General features: G+C 43.5%; 1 protein-coding gene across 2 annotated transcripts in view; it reads right to left on the bottom strand.

Moving 5' to 3' along the window:
- The window catches only part of B4GALNT3 (beta-1,4-N-acetyl-galactosaminyltransferase 3), a 70,960-nt gene that overhangs the window by 26,826 nt on the left and 25,633 nt on the right, over positions 1–18,501 (bottom strand). For both annotated transcript variants that reach the window (XM_083401401.1, XM_083401402.1), the window contains exons 2-3: positions 4,668–4,771; positions 2,968–3,048 (exon numbers count right to left, since the gene is read on the bottom strand). In XM_083401401.1, the coding sequence (XP_083257527.1) occupies positions 2,968–3,048; positions 4,668–4,771 (185 nt within the window). The remainder of the gene's footprint in view (positions 1–2,967; positions 3,049–4,667; positions 4,772–18,501) is intronic.

Raw genomic sequence — 18,501 nt, 5'->3', positions numbered from 1 at the left:
CCAGTTCAGGACTGCCAATTCCAGAATACCTTTAAGACTTGTAGTTTAACAACATGTGTCTGTCCTGTCCTGTAGTCACCTGCTTTCTTGAACACTGAACAACCATGAAAACTCAATTCCCTTAGGACAGGGTTGGGGAGCTCTCTAACAATTGCCGCTGCTGGTCAAATACAGTGGTACCTCGGGTTAAGAACTTAATTCGTTCCGGAGGTCCGTTCTTAACCTGAAACTGTTCTTAAACTGAGATACCACTTTAGCTAATGGGGCCTCCTGCTGCTGCCATGCTGCCGCCGCACGATTTCTGTTCTCATGCTGAAGCAAAGTTCTTAACCCGAGGTACTATTTCTGGGTTAGTGGAGTCTGTAACCTGAAGCATCTGTAACCCGAGGTACCACTGTAATAATGAGCACTTTTGCTTGGCAGAACCACAGCCTGGATCAGGGGTAGGCAACCTAGGGCCCGGGGCCTGGATGCAGCCCAATCACCTTCTCAATCCGGCCTGCGGACGGTCTGGGAATCAGCATGTTTTTACATGAGTAGAATGTGTCCTTTTATTTAAAATGCATCTCTGGGTTATTTGTGGGGCATAGGAATTCGTTCATTCCCCCCCAAAAAAATATAGTCCAGCCCACCACGTGGTCTGAGGGACAGTGGACTGGCCCACGGCTGAAAAAGGTTGCTGACCGCTGGCCTGGATGCACGAAGAACAGCAAACAGTCACCACACACATGGGGTTCTGCTGCAACCCTCATGAGTGAAGTAGCACCAGGTTTTCAAGGTCAATCCCCGTTCTGGTTTTCCATTCTTAAAAACTGCTATGTGGGGGAAAGATGCCAAACCTCTTCTTCTGTCAAAGATGCCTTGTTGTTGCAAACCTCCTTTTATTGCCAGGAACACATACCTTCTGTTCAAACGAAGACTAGCTCTATTACATGCAGAAATAAAACCATCCCCAATCCTCTTTCTGGGCCCTTTTATCAGCCGCAGGAACCACAGCGCAATAGCATGCTTAGGCAGATGCTGACAATACAACAGAAGTATTGAATACCCCCTGTAATTAATTTGTGAAGTGGTATGGATTTCTCATGCTTAATCCACAAACTGCTATGTTTCAACAGTAAATTAATCTGAGGAACCAAAAAATAAAAAATCAATTCAGGAACAGAACAGGGTTCAGTTCATAATCCTTTGATTTGCCTCAGATGACCATGCAGCGGCAGAGTATATGCCCGTGCTGCCCAGGGCAGGTGCGCTCCCGAGGGGTGTGGGGTGCGGAAGGTGCCCTCTCAGGCATGGGATAGCCAGCCAGGTGCACGGAGTGGAGCGTGCGCCCTGCAGCCGGGGGCGGAGCAAGCCGCCCATGGCCGACATTTGGCAAACCGCCTGTCCGTGATTCCCAAGCCTCCCCCAATGGTCAAAACGAAGGGGGAAGGGGGGAATGCCACTGGCAAAGTGGCACAGCTCCCCCACTTCCCCCAACAGCTTGGGGTAGGCTTGGGAGTTGTGGGCAGGTGGCGTGCCAATGACACCCCCCTCAGCAAAGACACCCGGGGCAGACCACCCCCAACGCACCTCCTTCCTCCGCCCCTGTGACCCTGCTTCCCAAATTTGACAGAAATCAGTGACAATATGGGTTAGCTGATATCACTGGTAAAAAGAATCTGGGTTACAAAGGGTCTCTGTAGGTCGATGGGTGTGGAAATAAACCCACTTGCCATTTTGAACTGCATTTGCCATGGCTTTGCAAACTTTTATCAACACAACTTCACCAAATCCAGAAAAATGAGATGGAAAGCCTTTAAGCCCAAAAAACTAAACAAAGACAATAAGGCACATTTCCAAACCAACCAAAGAAAGGAGGGATGGGAAACCGTTATGAGCCAAGAGCCGCATGCCAGCAGTGAACGGGGTTAGATACAAAAGTGGCCAAAGTAATGGATGAGAATTTAACTTTTGTACATTAGGCTTTTCTCTAGACACGCTCCTTTTTATTCTCCATCCAGGCAAGAAGTATTATTATTATTATTCTGCCTTTTACCTAGAACCAGGACTCAAGGTGGCTCACAAAAATTAAAATAAAGACAGATAAAATATACACAGATAAAACATGTAAAAGGTTATTGCTAAAAAGTAATAAATATATCTATGGAATTAAAGAAATGTAAAAAAAAACACATATCTACTAAAACACAGATATTAAAACAAAAACAGCACAAGAGCCCTTTCCGTCAAAGCTGTCAGTTCCCCAGAGCTTGCTGGAATAAAAAAAAAATGTTTGCAGGAGTACAACAAGGAGGGAGCCAGTCCAGCTTCTCTAGAAAGGAAGGGAGCAGCCACCGAGAAGGCTCCCATCCTCACCATATGGACACAGACAGCTCAAGGGTTGCATATCAGAGGAGCCATAATTGTACACTTTCAGTTTTATACAAGTTTAACAGTTTTTATTATGATGTATTTAATCTCTCATATCCTACAAACACTGTAAACAAACAGCTTAATGGCTCCTTGCATATTAGATCTTTTGTTGGGAGCAAAATCCAGAGGATATTTATAAATAAAACTTCACTAAGTTTTAATTCCAAATAATTTGGGCATTTTCTGAATAAACACGGACTAAATGTATGAAATGCAACTTACCGTATTTTTCGCCCTATAGGACGCACTTTTCCCCCTCCAAAAATGAAGGGGAAATCTGTGTGCGTCCTATGGGGCGAATGCAGGCTTTCGCTGAAGCTTGGAGAGCGAGAGGGGTCGGTGCGGCAAGGCTCCCCAGGCTGCGGATAGCAGCCTGCTGCCCGGAGCTCAGGGCGCGCTGAAGCTGGGGGGGGGGGATAAATTTTTTTCTTTATCCCCCCCCCAAAAAAAACCTAGGTGCGTCCTATGGGCCGGTGCGTCCTATAGGGTGAAAAATACGGTACCTAAATGGGTTTATTAATTCAGTTGCAAGACATTATATTGAACACCAACCTCAGGCCTCCAGGTGGCAGAGTTAATCAAAGTTGCAGGGTCTGTCTTGTTGCTGCTTCTTCTGTTAACTCTGCTATGAACCTATACAGAATGAAAAACAAGAAGATAAGTCTGTGTGGCTGGCTAGAATATGTCTCAGAGGTGGACAACTGGTGGCTTGTGGAGCACAAGTAAATCAAAACTTGTTCAAAACAAAAGGTAAAAGAGATGCTGAGGGCACTGGGGACTGCACAGACTGAAGAGTCTCCTGGTCTAACTGCTGAAGAAAATAGCTTGAATTTCCACTGGATAAAAGTGTGGCAGACAGGATGGATGCATGGTGTGTGGGTGTGTCTATGAGAAAGAAGATGAAGGAGGAGAACATTTATCTTAGCTGAAACCTGCTTCCCTGCCACTACAGCAACAGAGAACAAATCTGCTCCGTCTTCTATGGGACAACGCTGCAGATATTTGAAGACAACTATCGTGCCTCCCCTTAATCTCATATCCTAGCTTAAACATGACATGCTCTTTCAGTCATTTATTTTATGACTTGGTTTCCCAAAAACCCTCACCATCTAGGTTGTCTCCTCTGTAAGCACCCCAGTTTGTCAACGACTTCCTGGAAATGTGTCACTCAGAAGTGTACACAGCAGCCAAGATCAATGTTCTTCAATCCTGGGTTCTCAGATGTTGTTGGGACTGCAGCTCCCATTATCCCTGACAACTAGGTAAGCCGCTGAGGGTGATAGGAGTTGGGTCCCTAGGCTTTATTGAGCTACAAGGCTGGACTACATTGGTCTAGACTACAAAATGAATGCTCCATATGTCTTCCAGGAAAATCTGAGAGGTAAATCAAGCTGCTGAATCCTGTTTATTCTCTTCTGGCATGTACTCTTTGTATTTGGGCCAAATACACCCAAGTGCTCCTTCTTCTTGCTACCTTCAGTACATTTTCTGACAGTTAAGGTGGCAAAAAGCGATTACAGAATCATAGAATCACAGAACTGTAGAATTGGAAGGGACCACGAGGGTCATCTAGTCCAACTGCCTGCAATGCAGGAATCTTTTGCCCAATGCAGGACTCGAATAAAAAGATTAAGGAATTGAATTACTGTATTCATTTTGCTATAAAAAGTTAGGGGCAGGTAATAAAAGTATGCCAAAAACCAACTCTTGGCAGAGCAGCTTAAGAATTCATCCTACTAAAATTTATTGAGATTTCTCCACCCTTTTTAGACTTCCCATGATCACACAAACTGAGCCCATATAGGCAGGTCTTACCAATGCTCTTGAAAAGCAGTCAGGTGAGTCAGCAACGGCAGGGAGTTCCTACTGTAACTGGGGTGGAGTGGATAGACAGCCATAAAGAATGCCTCCCTTTTTGTTCCTGCTGCAGATACCTGATAATTATCTGGAATTATTAAAAGAGTGCCCTCTGCAACTGCAATTGTATCCAAGAAAGTAATTAGCATAGCTGGTGTCTAAGGTGTGCGGGGCATAAAGTGTTTGGAATAAAAGCAATGCATAATTTTAGCCACACCTTTGTGTAATAATTCAGGATCCAGTTCTTATCTATTAACATAGACTGTAAACACTTACAGAGACTGTACACTGATGAAACTTGATTTTGCAACCTCATTTATTTTCACTAACCTGAGACTTGAATTCGTTTGCTTTTAAATCTGGAGCACTTACTACGATTTATGAGTTCAACTTACCAGATTTTCTGGTTTCTGAGGCAGATAAAACTGCAGGCTTGGATCTACTATAGGGCTGTCCTGGTTCCTCAGAGCTTTAGCTAGTTCACTCCAGCTTCCATATCCTGTAAGGTAAAAGGAAAATGGGGAAATAAACTTGCAGCTTAAAAAAACAATGGCAACTCAATCATTATGGAAGCACCAACAATTCCTATAGGCTAGGAATGGGGAACCTCTTCGCCTCAGGGTTAAATGCAGCTGCACTATCCTCAGATTGCCTTTGCCTGGCTGGACTGTGTCCTTGAACAGTCATAACATCTCAGTGAGAGGGGTGTGTGTCTTTTGTTTGTTTGTTTGTTTGTTTTAGAAAACTCAGGCTTTTGTGTGGCTGGAACATGACCTACTCTGCAAAGACAAGAGCCACATCCTTTGCTCCACCTACTTTTCGATCTTGGACCCTAGCCATGCATTGCATGGCAGGTTGCCCACAAGTAAACATGCATATCCTCCAACATTTCTCTAATGAAAATAGGGACATCCTAAATAATAATAATAATAATAATAATAATAATAATAATAATATCATACCCCACCCATCTGACTGAGTTGCCCCAGCCAATCTGAGCAGCTTCCAACATATATAAAAAAGGAATAAAACATTGAACATTAAAAACCTATACAGGACTGCCTTCAGATGTTTTCTAAAGTTGCATAGTTACTTATCTCCTTGGCTCAGGGATTGGATAACTCCATACCCGCCAACATTTCTCCAATGAAAATAGGGACGTCCTAAGGAAAAGTGGGACATTCCAGTGTCAAATCAGAAACTGGGATGGATTCTCTAAATCCAGGACTGTTCCTGGAAAATAGGGATGCTTGGACGGTCTGAACATGGCCATCGTGCTGGCAGTGTTTTCTCACCCCTTTATATAAGGCATAAGAAAATGCTGTCCATATGTTAAAGACAATCAAGTGCCATATAAACAAATCCACTGTGTATTTACTTACAAACCCACCTCATTGTTTTCATAGGACTTAATCCCATGTAAAAGCAGAAAGATTAATGAGAGTCTAAAGCTCAGGAACTGTGATACCCACATTATAGGTTAAAACAACTTGAAACTACAGTACAGGCATTTTATGGTAAGCCAAGACCACTCTCTTCCAGCAACACAGTACAGCTGGACATGGGACATGACAAGGGGCATGACAAAATTCAGAGTACTTCTTTAACCTGCATCCAACCAGTCCCTGACCACCACTTTAGGACTCCTGGCCTTGGGAAGCAATGAATAGATAGAGGATAAAGCTATCAAGGAACTGCTAGCCATGATGGCAATGCTATAGCCTGCCCCTGTTGGAGGCAGTATGTCAGTTGCTAGGCTGTTGTACTCGGGTCCTGCCAGCAAGCTTCCCATAGGCATCTAGTTGGCCACTGGGGAAAAGAAAACCAGGATGCTGGAAGAGATGAGCCTTTGGTCTGAGCCAACAGGCCTCTCCTTATGCTAACCAACTGAATGAACTAAATCGCATTCATGTTGAAGGCGTGGAATACCAATTATGTATTATGAAATAGATTATTGGCATCAGATTTCATTATATCAGAAGGGGAACAGCCAGTTCAAGGAAAGCAACTCATTCCAAGCTTCTTAGGCTTGCCTTTGATCTCAAAATGCTACCACCTTTGCTGTATGACCAGAATTATGCCAGCCAGATGTGCTCCTGGGAATGGCAAGAAAAGAATATGCAACCTTCTGGTCCAGTGTGTAAAAATCAGTGGGTGGAAATGAATGCCTTCCAAAACCTTCCAAAAGAATTTGCAGACTGTGAGCCCCAGAGGAGACTTTGAGGATTTCTTATGTGTCTGATTCTGAGGCTGCATACACACCATACCCTTAAAGCACCTCCCCAAAGAATCATGGGAACTATAGTTTGTTAAGGGTGCTGGGAACTATAGTTCTGCGAAGTATACATTTCAGTTCCCAGGATTCTGAGGTGGGGTGCTTTCAAACTGCTTTATATGTATGGTGTGTATGCAATGCATACAGTGGTAAAGTAGGTCAAATATTATCAACTTATAATCTAGTATTTTACCCTTGAAGGCCCCTGAAATGTACCAGAAAAGTAGAGCTGAGCAAATATAATTAATATATATCTCATTCACTTTTTTTTAATTCTAGAGCAATGTTACAAGTGTATCACAAAATAATAGAACATATTTCCATTGCAAAATAAATGCTTGGTGTTTAAGTAATCATTGTACATTAGTCCTTTAATGTTGTTGTTTAGTCATTTAGTCATGTCCGACTCTTCGTGACCCCATGGACCAGAGCACGCCAGGCACTCCTATCTTCCACTGCCTCCTGCAGTTTGGTCAGACTCATGTTTGTAGCTTTGAGAACACTATCCAACCATCTCGTCCTCTGTCGTCCCCTTCTCCTTGTGCCCTCCATCTTTCCCAGCATCAGGGTCTTTTCCAGGGAGTCTTCTCTTCTCATGAGGTGGCCAAAGTATTGGAGCCTCAGCTTCACAATCTGTCCTTCCAGTGAGCACTCAGGGCTGATTTCCTTAAGAATGGATACATTTGATCTTCTTGCAGTCCATGGGACTCTCAAGAGTCTCCTCCAGCACCATAATTCAAAAGCATCAATTCTTCGGCGATCAGCCTTCTTTATGGTCCAGCTCTCACTTCCATACATCACTACTGGGAAAACCTTGGCTTTAGCTACACGGACCTTTGTTGGTAAGGTGATGTCTCTGCTTTTAATGATCCTGTCTAGGTTTGCCATTGCCTTTCTCCCAAGGAGCAGGAGTCTTTTAATTTCGTGACTGCTGTCACCATCTGCAGTGATCATGGCCCAAGAAAATAAAATCTCTCACTGTCTCCATTTCTTCCCCTTCTAATTGCCAGGAGGTGATGGGACCAGTGGCCATGATCTTAGTTTTTTTGATGTTGAGCTTCATTCCTTTAATAACCTTCTGTTAATTTGATTTATCTTCCAATGTAGTTTAGAGTACATACATCTATTACCTTGTTAGCGTATTTGACATATGTAATAAAGGAGGTTGCTCCCTATGAAATTTCAAGTCAGGGTAAATTAGTAAAGGCTTATCCAGACAATTTCAAGACGTCTGGTTTTCCCCCTGTAGCACTGCGTGCAGATCACTTCTGACTCTGTAGGAATCACGCTATAGACTGCTTTGCATGCAATGGGACACTATTTTTAGTCAGAAACCCCTATCCAAGACTCCACATACATTCCAGATCAGAAAGAATACAGCCTTTATTTATAATAGTTAAAATAAAAACATCTACAAAATTTTGCTGCAGAGAGATGGTTCAGCGCTGCTAGTTTTACCACATTCCCTTTTTCTTTTTCAGGAGATATATAAATATCCTTACAAAAAGTAACAGTAAGAAGTGTTTCCCCATAAGAATTGTAGGCATCAAATTTTACTTTCATTAACAACAATGATGCATCTATGTTCTATGGAGGGCCATATTTTCTGCCCCACCACCCTGCCAAACAGTTCCAAGCAATATTAATCTAGTCAGATTACTGCAACCCTGATACCCCATTTAATTTAACTGGGAATAAACTCCATTAAACGTAAAAAACGTACTGCTGAAAAGACATATATACCTAAGTCCTTAAAGTTAACTATATAGTGGATTCTTAATGCAAAATAAATCGACTTTATTTTTGCTGCATACATAAAATTTGCCGGGGGCGGGGGGTGCTCTTTAAAATCCACATACACATGAAATATTAATATTTGCACACACACACAAATAAATATTGGAAGCACCTGCCTCAACAAAAATAAATTCTGGTTTCTATGAAGAAAGGAATCACAGGGAAGAAGTTAGGCAAGCAGCATAGAATCCTATCACCCGCTGACCAAAACAACTCACGTGTCCTGAGTCCCCACCCATTGGCTGAAAACAGCTCTGCTCAATGGCGTAGCATGGGTTGTCAGCACCCGGGGCAAGGCAAGTAATTTGTGCCCCCCCCCCCCGCTGCACTGTCCCTCCCCCAGATAGTCCCTCGCTCGCTCTCCACACCGCACCGCACGCCTGGCACCCTCCCCTCCACAGTGGGCGGCAACCCGGCGGCTCAGATCGGATTCGCACAGCCTGCACTGCAGTGAGAGAGAGTGAGTGAGCCAGGTAGGGGCAGAGAGCTGCGAGTGCGAGCGTGCCCCCCCCCAGATGTTGCGCCCGGTGCGGCCGGCCCCCCCTGCACCCCCACGCTACGCCACTGGCTCTGCTCGCTCTCATTGGCTGAGAACACAGCAGCGCCATGTTTTGCTTTTTGTGTGTGTGTGCCAATGGCTTCCTCTTCTTTTTTTATATAAAAAATGGAAAGAGGCTGGGAAGAGCGGTGTCCGGTTCCAGGCACTGTGTGTTGCCCTGAGGTCCTGGGCCCTCTGCCAGTGGTCCAGCTGGCCCACCCCTGCCTCTGACCATACACACAGCAGCAGTGCCGTATACAATTTCAGCCAAACAACTGCAGAGAACAGCACCAGATGAAGCAATTAATCCATTGATGTGTTTGTCAGACACCTGGTGCCATGATCATCTGAATATTTATTTTTCCACCTGATCCTGTAATTAAAACTGGCTCCCTTCCCAGTATGTCCCTGTAGTCACCAGCTTGGCACATTAAGAGAAGACAGAACAGGGTTTGTGGAGCCTGATTAGGTTTTATGGTGCAGCAATATCTAGGCCATGTTGCACCATACACAAGATTATGTTGCCCACATCCATCTCTTGCTTGCTCTTTTATTTCATGTATGCAAAAAAGAAAAGAAAAAAATTATGTCCCATCAGCAACCAGGTCCCGGAATATATAATAATAAAAGGGGAGCCAGCTAGTTGTTTTTAAATACATAAATAAAGCTAGATATAAAACCAGAACCACATGTTGCAGATTAGGTGGCTTGACTTGCATTAAAAAAAAAAGTTTAGTGAACTTTCATTGGTGTTTTGGCTTTATAATAAGCCAACTGCACCATCAGTTTAAATTTGAGGATGAGGACAAAACCACTAAGTAGAGTCACTGCATGCCTATGGGAAGTTTGCCTTTAATTCCAGCACAACCAGAAAACCTAACAAAAGTCTTCAGAATTAAAGAACTTTTCTGTTTTAAGAGTAAAAGTAAATTGTTCGCTTTGATCATGACTTAATCCATGTTTTTGCATTTCCAGGATCCAGTATTTGATGTCCTTAAGCCTCAGGGTGCCCCCTCTATGGGAAGTGTGGAGGGTGGCAATGAGAAAGCCTTTATGGTGGTGGCCCCCCTGAAGCATTTCAGTAAATTTTAGTAGTTTTAATAGTTTTAACAGTAGCACAGTTTTTAGGGCTTTAAAATTAGCTTCTTCATCCTTCTGATCATTTTCTGTGCTGTTGATTGGGGTTGTTATTTTAGATGTGGAAGCTTTTTACGTAGAGCTTTAAATAATACAAGAGTGGGTCCCTTATGCTCTTATGTGATCATCTATATTTATTTTTCATGGTGTTTCCTATTTTGTATGTTGTAAGTTGCCTAGGGACTTTGGTGCAGGTGACACACAGTTATCAATAATCCTAAATAATGGGTGATATCCAATGATAGTCATAGTAGATGCAATGAAAATAAAAATCAATTTCATATGTGAGTTGAACTATAAGCTTACTTTATCCACAATGACTTTGTTAGGTAGGCCACTGACAGAGCTTTATGGTTGGGAAAGGGTTTAACCCTGGTCTTCCATGTTCAAAAGCAGCTGCAAGAGGAGACCAAGTGCTAAATTAATGCCTCTTTGCAAGGGCTATGCTCTACAAAGTGCTGGGGGATCTGCCAAGTTCAGGTGACAAAGCAGATCTGTACCAGGGGGCGGAAATTAATTGCACAAAGCTTGGATAACCCAACAACTTAACTGTTGCGTGAAAACTAATCAGAATCACTGGATAAGAAAAAAACAAGTTTAGCCAGAGGATGCCCTTTCTTACCTGGATCTGATTAGAATCTAAGATTATTCTTCACTATCCATGGCTGCGTGGCTGACATAATAAAGCAACTGATTGTTAGTGCCCAACAAATTGAAATTAAGCTCTTGGAAAGAACAATCAGTTCAAGAGCCATTGCTAATAGCACATAACTACCAATCAGGTTAGCAGTAGAGTAGATGCAATCATGTTCAGTGCAGAATGCACAATCGTCTAACTCCCATAAGTCTACCGCTTTTAGAAAGTGATGCAGACTGCTTCTTGATTCCTAGAGGAATTCATCTTTCTTCACCTCAAAGGATGTGATTGGATTATTTTTACACATCCAAGAACTCGGTCCCATAGTTTAGTACACATAAAAAGTTAATGATGTCTGTAAACCAGCCTCACAGATAAATCCACAACAGTTTGTATTCCAATCACCTGACTACACATACCTATATTAATAATTTGCAGCTTAAAATGAAGACTAATTTGGCTCCCCACTTGGTTGCTTAAAGGCAACCAAGTATTCTGTATTAGCTACAGGTGACTGGGCAAGTGGCTGACCAGTTGTCCATCCCAAGCATCTCAAACTATGGCTTAGTACAAGTGTGGAGACTCCCAGAGAGGAGATCACAGTGGCTTTATTCCTCCTCTAATCTTGCTGCTGCACTGAGCTAAGCCATGATTTGGTGTAGCAGGTTGTCCAAACCCAGGCTTATGGTTTGTGTTGCTATAGACAAACTATGAGCTGCAGCCAAGGCTTGTTCTCAGGTTTACAGCTCATGGCTTGTCTAACGGAGACAAGTCATGAACGCTGGGTTTGGACCACTATGGTCCAGCTCATAGTAGCAGGAGGAGTACATGATGAGTGAAATGGCTGTGATCTACATTCTTGTACATTTGTGTTGGTTTAGCATTACATCTGAACCAGCTCAGTGCATCCTTTTTACTCATACATTTCATCCCTGACATCTATATCTCTTTGTGCACCCACAACATGACCCAGAATACCACTGGTATTCGATGCAACTCTTTTGAAATTGGTGTTATATGCATGTGACCAGGAACATCCATTAGTGCCCTGGCTGTCAAATTCTGCACCAGTTTAAACCTCTGGACCATTTTCAACTGTATCCCCATGTAGAACTCATTGCAATAGTCCAATCTGGAGGTTCACTGAACATGGGTAGCTAGTTAGACTATTACAGTCTAGGAATGGCTACAGTTGGGCATAAGTATTCTGGGCCCCTGAAGCCACCTGGGTTTCCAGGGACAAAGATGACTCGGAACAGTACTCCCAAGCTGTGTTGCCTGCTTCTTTGAGAGGAGTGCAACCCCGTCTAAAACAGGACATTCTTCAAAATCCTGAATTGAAGAACCATCCAACCATAGAACTTGTCCGGATTCGGTTGCAATTCCTTGGCCCACATCCAACCCACTACCACTTCCAGACAATGGCTCAGCACCTATGCTGCATCTCCCTATTCAGATGGGGGTAATCAGCATACTGATGGCACTTTGCTCCCAATCCTACAATGACTGTTCCCAACGGCTCCACATCTAGAACAGCATGAGAGACAAGATTGAAACCTGCAGAAATGTCACAGGGCCGAGGAAAAGTCTCCCACTGATACTCTTTGGAGCCAACCCTACAGATAGGAATGGAACCACTGCAAAGTACTGCTTCTCTGACAATCCCCAAAAGAATTGTCAAAGGCTCATGTGTAATAGCAGCCCTGGGCAGGCAGATCTGTATCAGGGCTGCAGAGCTTTCAAGGAGGGGTTTGACCATTGCCCACACATCATCCCATCCCCTCAAAGCTCCCATTTGCCTGGGAACACAACACAGTACATTCCAGGGAGTCCTGGTTTTAAGTTTGCAGGGTGACTGAAGGTGTCAAACAAGGCTATGCTTGTTGCAACTAGATATATTTTATATTGTGGAACGTTTCCCACTGGGTATCTGAAATAATCACCAGGGATTTTTATTATTTTTTTGACCACGGGAGAGGTATTACTCCTACTGCAGCATTTTAAAGTGCTTTTTAACAATCCTGATTGTTATAAGGAATAGTGAGCATATTCATGGTTTTTATAATGAATTCTTTGAGTCACAAATATTTTCGCTGACAAAAACCATAATCAGAAACGTACATCTAAATTATTTGCAATATGCTGCCTGAAAGTGTACTTTAGAGGTGCACAAATACAGTCTTTGATGAAATCAGTATTGTTCATTAACCAGTAGTTAACTGCTTGACCTGTTCTTTTAAATCTTTGCAAAAAAAATCACTTGAAGCATTTGTACTCTGATGTTGATCTATGATTACACATTTCCTCAACAGAGTGTCAAGAGAGTGACAATTCATACAGCCTTTTCTAAAGAGTCTTATGACAATTTTGTTCTCAATCTCATTTGCCTGCCACTTATGTCACAGTTATGTGGGGCGGTTGTGATCCCCCCACATGTGTCATGTGGGGATAACACCACTGGACTACACTGCAGGGCTCTCATAAAAACCACTCCCTCAGCAGAAATTTCATTTCCCCCCCCATGAAAAGTAAGACCTAGGTTAGAAAGAAGCTGAACTTCTTGTTTATCTTCCTATGGTGGCTGAGGGGTGTGTGTGTCATTCTTCTGCTACCCAGTTGTACCTTTTCTAAAGTCTTCAGTTTCTCCATTGTTTCCTATGGGCAACTGTAATTTATTCTCCTGCCAAGAAATGCTTTCTAGAGCAGCCAGGAAGTCCCACTTGCCAGACAATGGAATTGTCATTCTAGAAATGTACATCAGTGGCTGCCACAGATAAGCAGAGAGCATGTCTGGGTCCCATAGTCAGCATTCTTGATTCAAAACCTGTGCAGTGCCAAACAACCAGAAATAAATTGTTGCTTATATTTAGATCACTGTGCCTTTTTCATCAGTGATAATGGAAAGGCTCTTATTTCAGGGATAGCCAAGGAACAACTACGCATCAGAGGAAAGGTATAAAGCAGCTTGAGAAGTCCCACGCAGGGCCAAGTGATACTTAGGAAACTGCCTTCAACTGAGTCAGAGAACTTGTCCATTTATACCTCAGTATTTGCACTGACTAAGGGACGCGGGTGGTGCTGTGGGTTAAACCACAGAGCCTAGGGCTTCCCGATCAGAAGGTCAGCGGTTTGAATCCCCGCGACGGGGTGAGCTCCCATTGTTCGGTCCCAGCTCCTGCCCACCTAGCAGTTCGAAAGCACGCCAGTGCAAGTAGATAAATAGGTACTGCTCTGGCGGGAAGGTAAACGGCATTTCTGTGCGCTGCTCTGGTTCGCCAGAAGCGGCTTAGTCATGCTGGCCACATGATCCAGAAGCTGTACGCTGGCTCCCTCGGCCAATAAAGCGAGATGAGCGCCGCAACCCCAGAGTCAGTCACGACTGGACCTAATGGTCAGGGCTCCCTTTACCTTTTTATTTGCACTGACTGGCAGTGGCTGTCCAGGTTCTCAGACAGGGAAGATTCCCAGCTCTACCTGGACTTGCCATGGATTGAACCTGGCACACCTTTTGCACGCAGAACAGATGCTCTGCCACTGACCCACAGCCCTTCCCACAATGATACTTACTACAGAGCTTTTTAAGGGGTCTGAATGTGGGTCAGAAAAGCATTCCAAGGAGGAAATGCAATATCGAGTCCCAACTGGGATGAAAACAAAGGAGTAAATGACATGGGGTATAACTATATATAACCAAAATTCTTCTGTCCCCCCTTTGAATGTCCGTCATGCTTTGGGGGAGCCAGTGGCGTAACATTCCTGACATAAGTCTTGTCAGATATAGCTGAAATGGAACTCTGACCAAGACTATCCCTGGGTACATGGACAGAGGCCAAGGATCTGCAAATGGTGTAGAAAAGGGGAGATATTCCTAATAGCAGGCAAAGACTCACTGTGCAAGCCTGGATAATTGAAGGAGATGGCTGTGAAATCTGTAAAGCACAGCATTACCATAAAAAGTTATCAACCCAACTGGAAGTAGTTCATAACAACAACAACAACAACAAACCGCAAAAAACGTTTTCCTTCCTAGCCACAGTGTAGAAAACTGCCTAGCTACCCTCTCCCGTTCTCAGCAGTAACTCCCTTGCTTTTACTCCTGTTTCTGGACTTCTTTACCAAACCAAATCTTCCTTGACGTATTCATACAGTCTAGATTTTTTGATGTGAGCTGCTTAGAGTGTCTTTGGAAGGAAATGCAGGCAAAGCATAAATACATACAAATACATATTAATTTATATTGCCTGTGTCTCCAGGCTGCAACAATTCCACAGCAATATGCCTTACTGACCCGTTTCTGGAGCCCTTTTCCTGCCACCCCTCTCAAGTTTCTCAGCCATTTTTATTTAAACATCATCACTTCTCTCTCTTTCTCTACAGACTTTAAAAGTCTGGAAGAGTCAAAAGGAAATGCAACACTGTGGCATAAATAAATGATCGCCAGGTCCTTCATTTCCCCGTCATCTCCTCTTCTCAAGCGAGTAAGCGATCTGCCTTTGTTATAAGGGCACAGACAATGACCCAAGCACAGCACTAAGATTTTCATGCCACACAGAGAGATGGTTAATAGAGAAGGCTGCAAAATAACCTCCCACCAGTGTTAGCACCTGAAAAGTAATAGCTGAGTATGCAAGCCAGGACTTCTCTTTCATCGCAGAAATAGGCCCCAGGGGGTTTCTTACGCAGAATCTGCATATGGTGTCATCTCGCCTCTCCTGCTGTTCACAAGGCTATTACAACTACATATATCAATTCCTAATTTCAAGGCAGTGAATTTACAAGGGAGCTGGTTGGCCCAGTCGGTAGAAGAAGAATTCAGCCAAGCCTCCCATGTCACGGATTCAAAAGAGGTGGTCTTGGGCAAACCAGTGTTGCTCTGCCTCAGTTTCCTGCCAGTAAAACAGGATGACCCAACTCTGGAAGAGACGTGTGAATTAATTAAACACAGACAGGCAGGCCCTGCTTTGTAGATTTATATGTGTCCTATGTGTTCTAAGATCTAAATTCCAAAGTACACTATGCATCGTTTTGCAACAAAGCTACAATCTCAATAAATACAGAAGAAGTCATGTTTGGGCTCCATGGTGGCAATTATTGTCATAACTCTTCACTTCTGAAACCAGTGACTGCAGCTGGTTCATTCAGGCGCCAAACAGGGGCCTGAGGGGAAGGGGAAGTCCTCTCACCAGCCTGACTCAGGATGTCACCATTCTCTGCCTTCCCCGTCAAGCCCCAGACGCTCTTCAGTGGTGGGGTCACTTCTGAACAGCAGCCAAGTTCAGTTGCACCCTGTCCTGGCCCCCCCATGCCCCATGCCAAGCACCCTCCCCAACATCTGGCACCATTCCTGTGCCATGAACACTTTTCTGAAAATAAAGTGCTTACTGTACATTGAGAAATTTGCATTTACTACTTTATTCTACATAGAATTGTAGAGTTGGAAGGGACCACAGAAATCTTTTGCCCAACATGGGGCTCGAACCCCCAAGCCAGAGATTAAGAGTCTCATGCTCTGATATGTATCACACTTGCATCTTTGGGCTGGGTGGTTTCCAGGTCCAGGAATTAAAGGGAAAGGCCAGCTGTTCACGGGATTGCACTCCCTCTGAAAAAGCAGGTACATAGCTTGGGGGTGCTTTTTGAAACCACCTTATCACTGGAAGGGACACAGGTATTTGCCAGAGCCAACCAGGAGGGCTGCCTTTGTCTAACAAAGCTGCCCAGTGTCCTTTCTAATGTCTTGGATGCCAAAATAACCCCAAGAGTTCCTATGGAAATAATGGAACAGATTTCCATAAAAAGGCAGTGCAGAGGCCTCAGCTCAACAGCTGCTCCATTGTTCCCTTCTCCTTTGTGCAACACAGGGCTTTTGCCTATTAAGGCAACTAGATGTCATGGTGTGTATGGCAAAATGAAAATACAGAGACACCACCTAATGAAGGGACAGAGTAGAAGAAGGTTTGCTTGAGGCAAGAAATGTTCACAGGATTCCATTATTCACAATTTCAAGTACTGTAATCTTGATTTCTTTATCTGTTTTTACAAAGTAGAATGTGGCTGCACAAAGTCCTCTGTGCCCATCAGTATTGATTAGCAAGGAATGGAGGCTTTGACTGTGATACAGCAATGACATCACAACAGTACTGGTACATGTTCTTCGCATACCCCACCAAACCTCCCACCTATTATACACCACACTCAACCCCTCATATCCTCACAGCTCCTTCGATCATAACCATATCCTTAAAACTTCTCTGTATCTCTCTACCCCTGCTTTGTTCCAACCTCTGCTGCTTAAAATTACCATTTAAAATACCTCCCTTCTCTTTTGCTCCCCTTTCCACACTCTGACTTCATGCAAATCCAAGATTGTGATACAGCACTACAAATCTTCCAAAGGGGACTGTGCGACGACACCCTTACATTTGTATGTATATAGGAAGATATTTAATTTACAGAACACATCTTGCAAAAATGACTTCCACAAACATCAAAAGGCTGCTTCAGGTACAATAATGCAGCTTTCTGTGTTCACCATCAACTTGTTCTTATGCAAATACCTGAGGAGGGCAAATGTTAACGTCATATGTTAACCTGGGGAACCTCATATACTTGGCTACCTGGAGAAAACAAACTGACCCCCTGATAAGATGAGTTTTATTTTTACAATATTTTGCATTTTATGAAATTAGGCAGGGTGAAAATCCATTTTAAGATTACAATGGCCTAAATAGAGCTTAACATAAAAAGCAGAGAAGTGAACTGCATTAATCAAGTTATTTAGTGTGAAGTAGTCATTCATTTCCATTAGTTATGTAGTCAAGTTCCTGCTACAACTGTAATCTCCAGAACAACATAACCACAGGTTGATTGATATTGTGGATGCTGAGCTTGCAGATGGTAGCCAAGATTACAAAGCTAAATTTATTTCCACTAGGCAGCAGAACTGGAGCTGTCATGCCACGTTACAAACCATGCAACATAGACACCACAAACCAGATAAAACGTGTCCTCAAAAGATGGACATAGCATGCAGATTATATGTTATACAGAGTCAAATTTGGGTACAGAAGAATTTGTGGGAGTTCTCTTGTCTTCCTATACACTGGTCAGCAACAACAACCAAGCATTCCAGGACATTTCAGGAAAAGATAACTGCTGTCCTACCGACAAACACTACAGCAATTATCTGAAAACATAATATGGCAGCCTCTCCATCAGCTCTTCTGGGAGACCAGCAGCTTTTGATCCCTCCTTTCCTTGAATTCTTTCCATTCTAATTTGATACTGCAATGCAGGCATTGTTGCACCAAATTTAAAGCATTACATATTGGCATATTCCAGATTTATAATCAGTCACTTCACACGAACTGACCAGCCACCCAGACATTCCTTCCTGGTTTGATGTTGCCCCTACAAGGTCATCTTGGTTGAGCAAGTGAAGCTATTAAGGAGATCTTGTTCAACTGGTTGGTTCAGATTTGCAAGGTGGGGGAAGGAGGCAGGGCTGAGTGAAGGGTACGATGAACTGGCAGACACCTGGAGAACACAGAATATTTGAGCAGCTAAAGATATTCAGAGAGAGAATGTACAGAGTCGAAAACATCCTGGAATTACAGGCAGTGTCCCATTCCAATATGTTTGCTGGTGAAATGATAAAAGGCCTTATTGAGGAAAACCATGCTTTATATAATGGATAAGTCATATCCTTTAATGTTGCATGGAAGGCATACCTTTGATGGCTGAGCTCTGTCTACCTTTAGCAGTTTCTTCTGTAGCTTGCAGTTCCACTGGGTGTGGGAACTGTCCTCATACCCCTTTCTAGGCTACTCCCTTTCCTACAGCACT

The sequence above is a fragment of the Podarcis tiliguerta genome (assembly GCF_965153285.1).
Source record: "Podarcis tiliguerta genome assembly, chromosome: 10".
NCBI lineage: Eukaryota > Metazoa > Chordata > Lepidosauria > Squamata > Lacertidae > Podarcis > Podarcis tiliguerta.
This window is presented reverse-complemented; position numbering and strand designations above follow the sequence as displayed.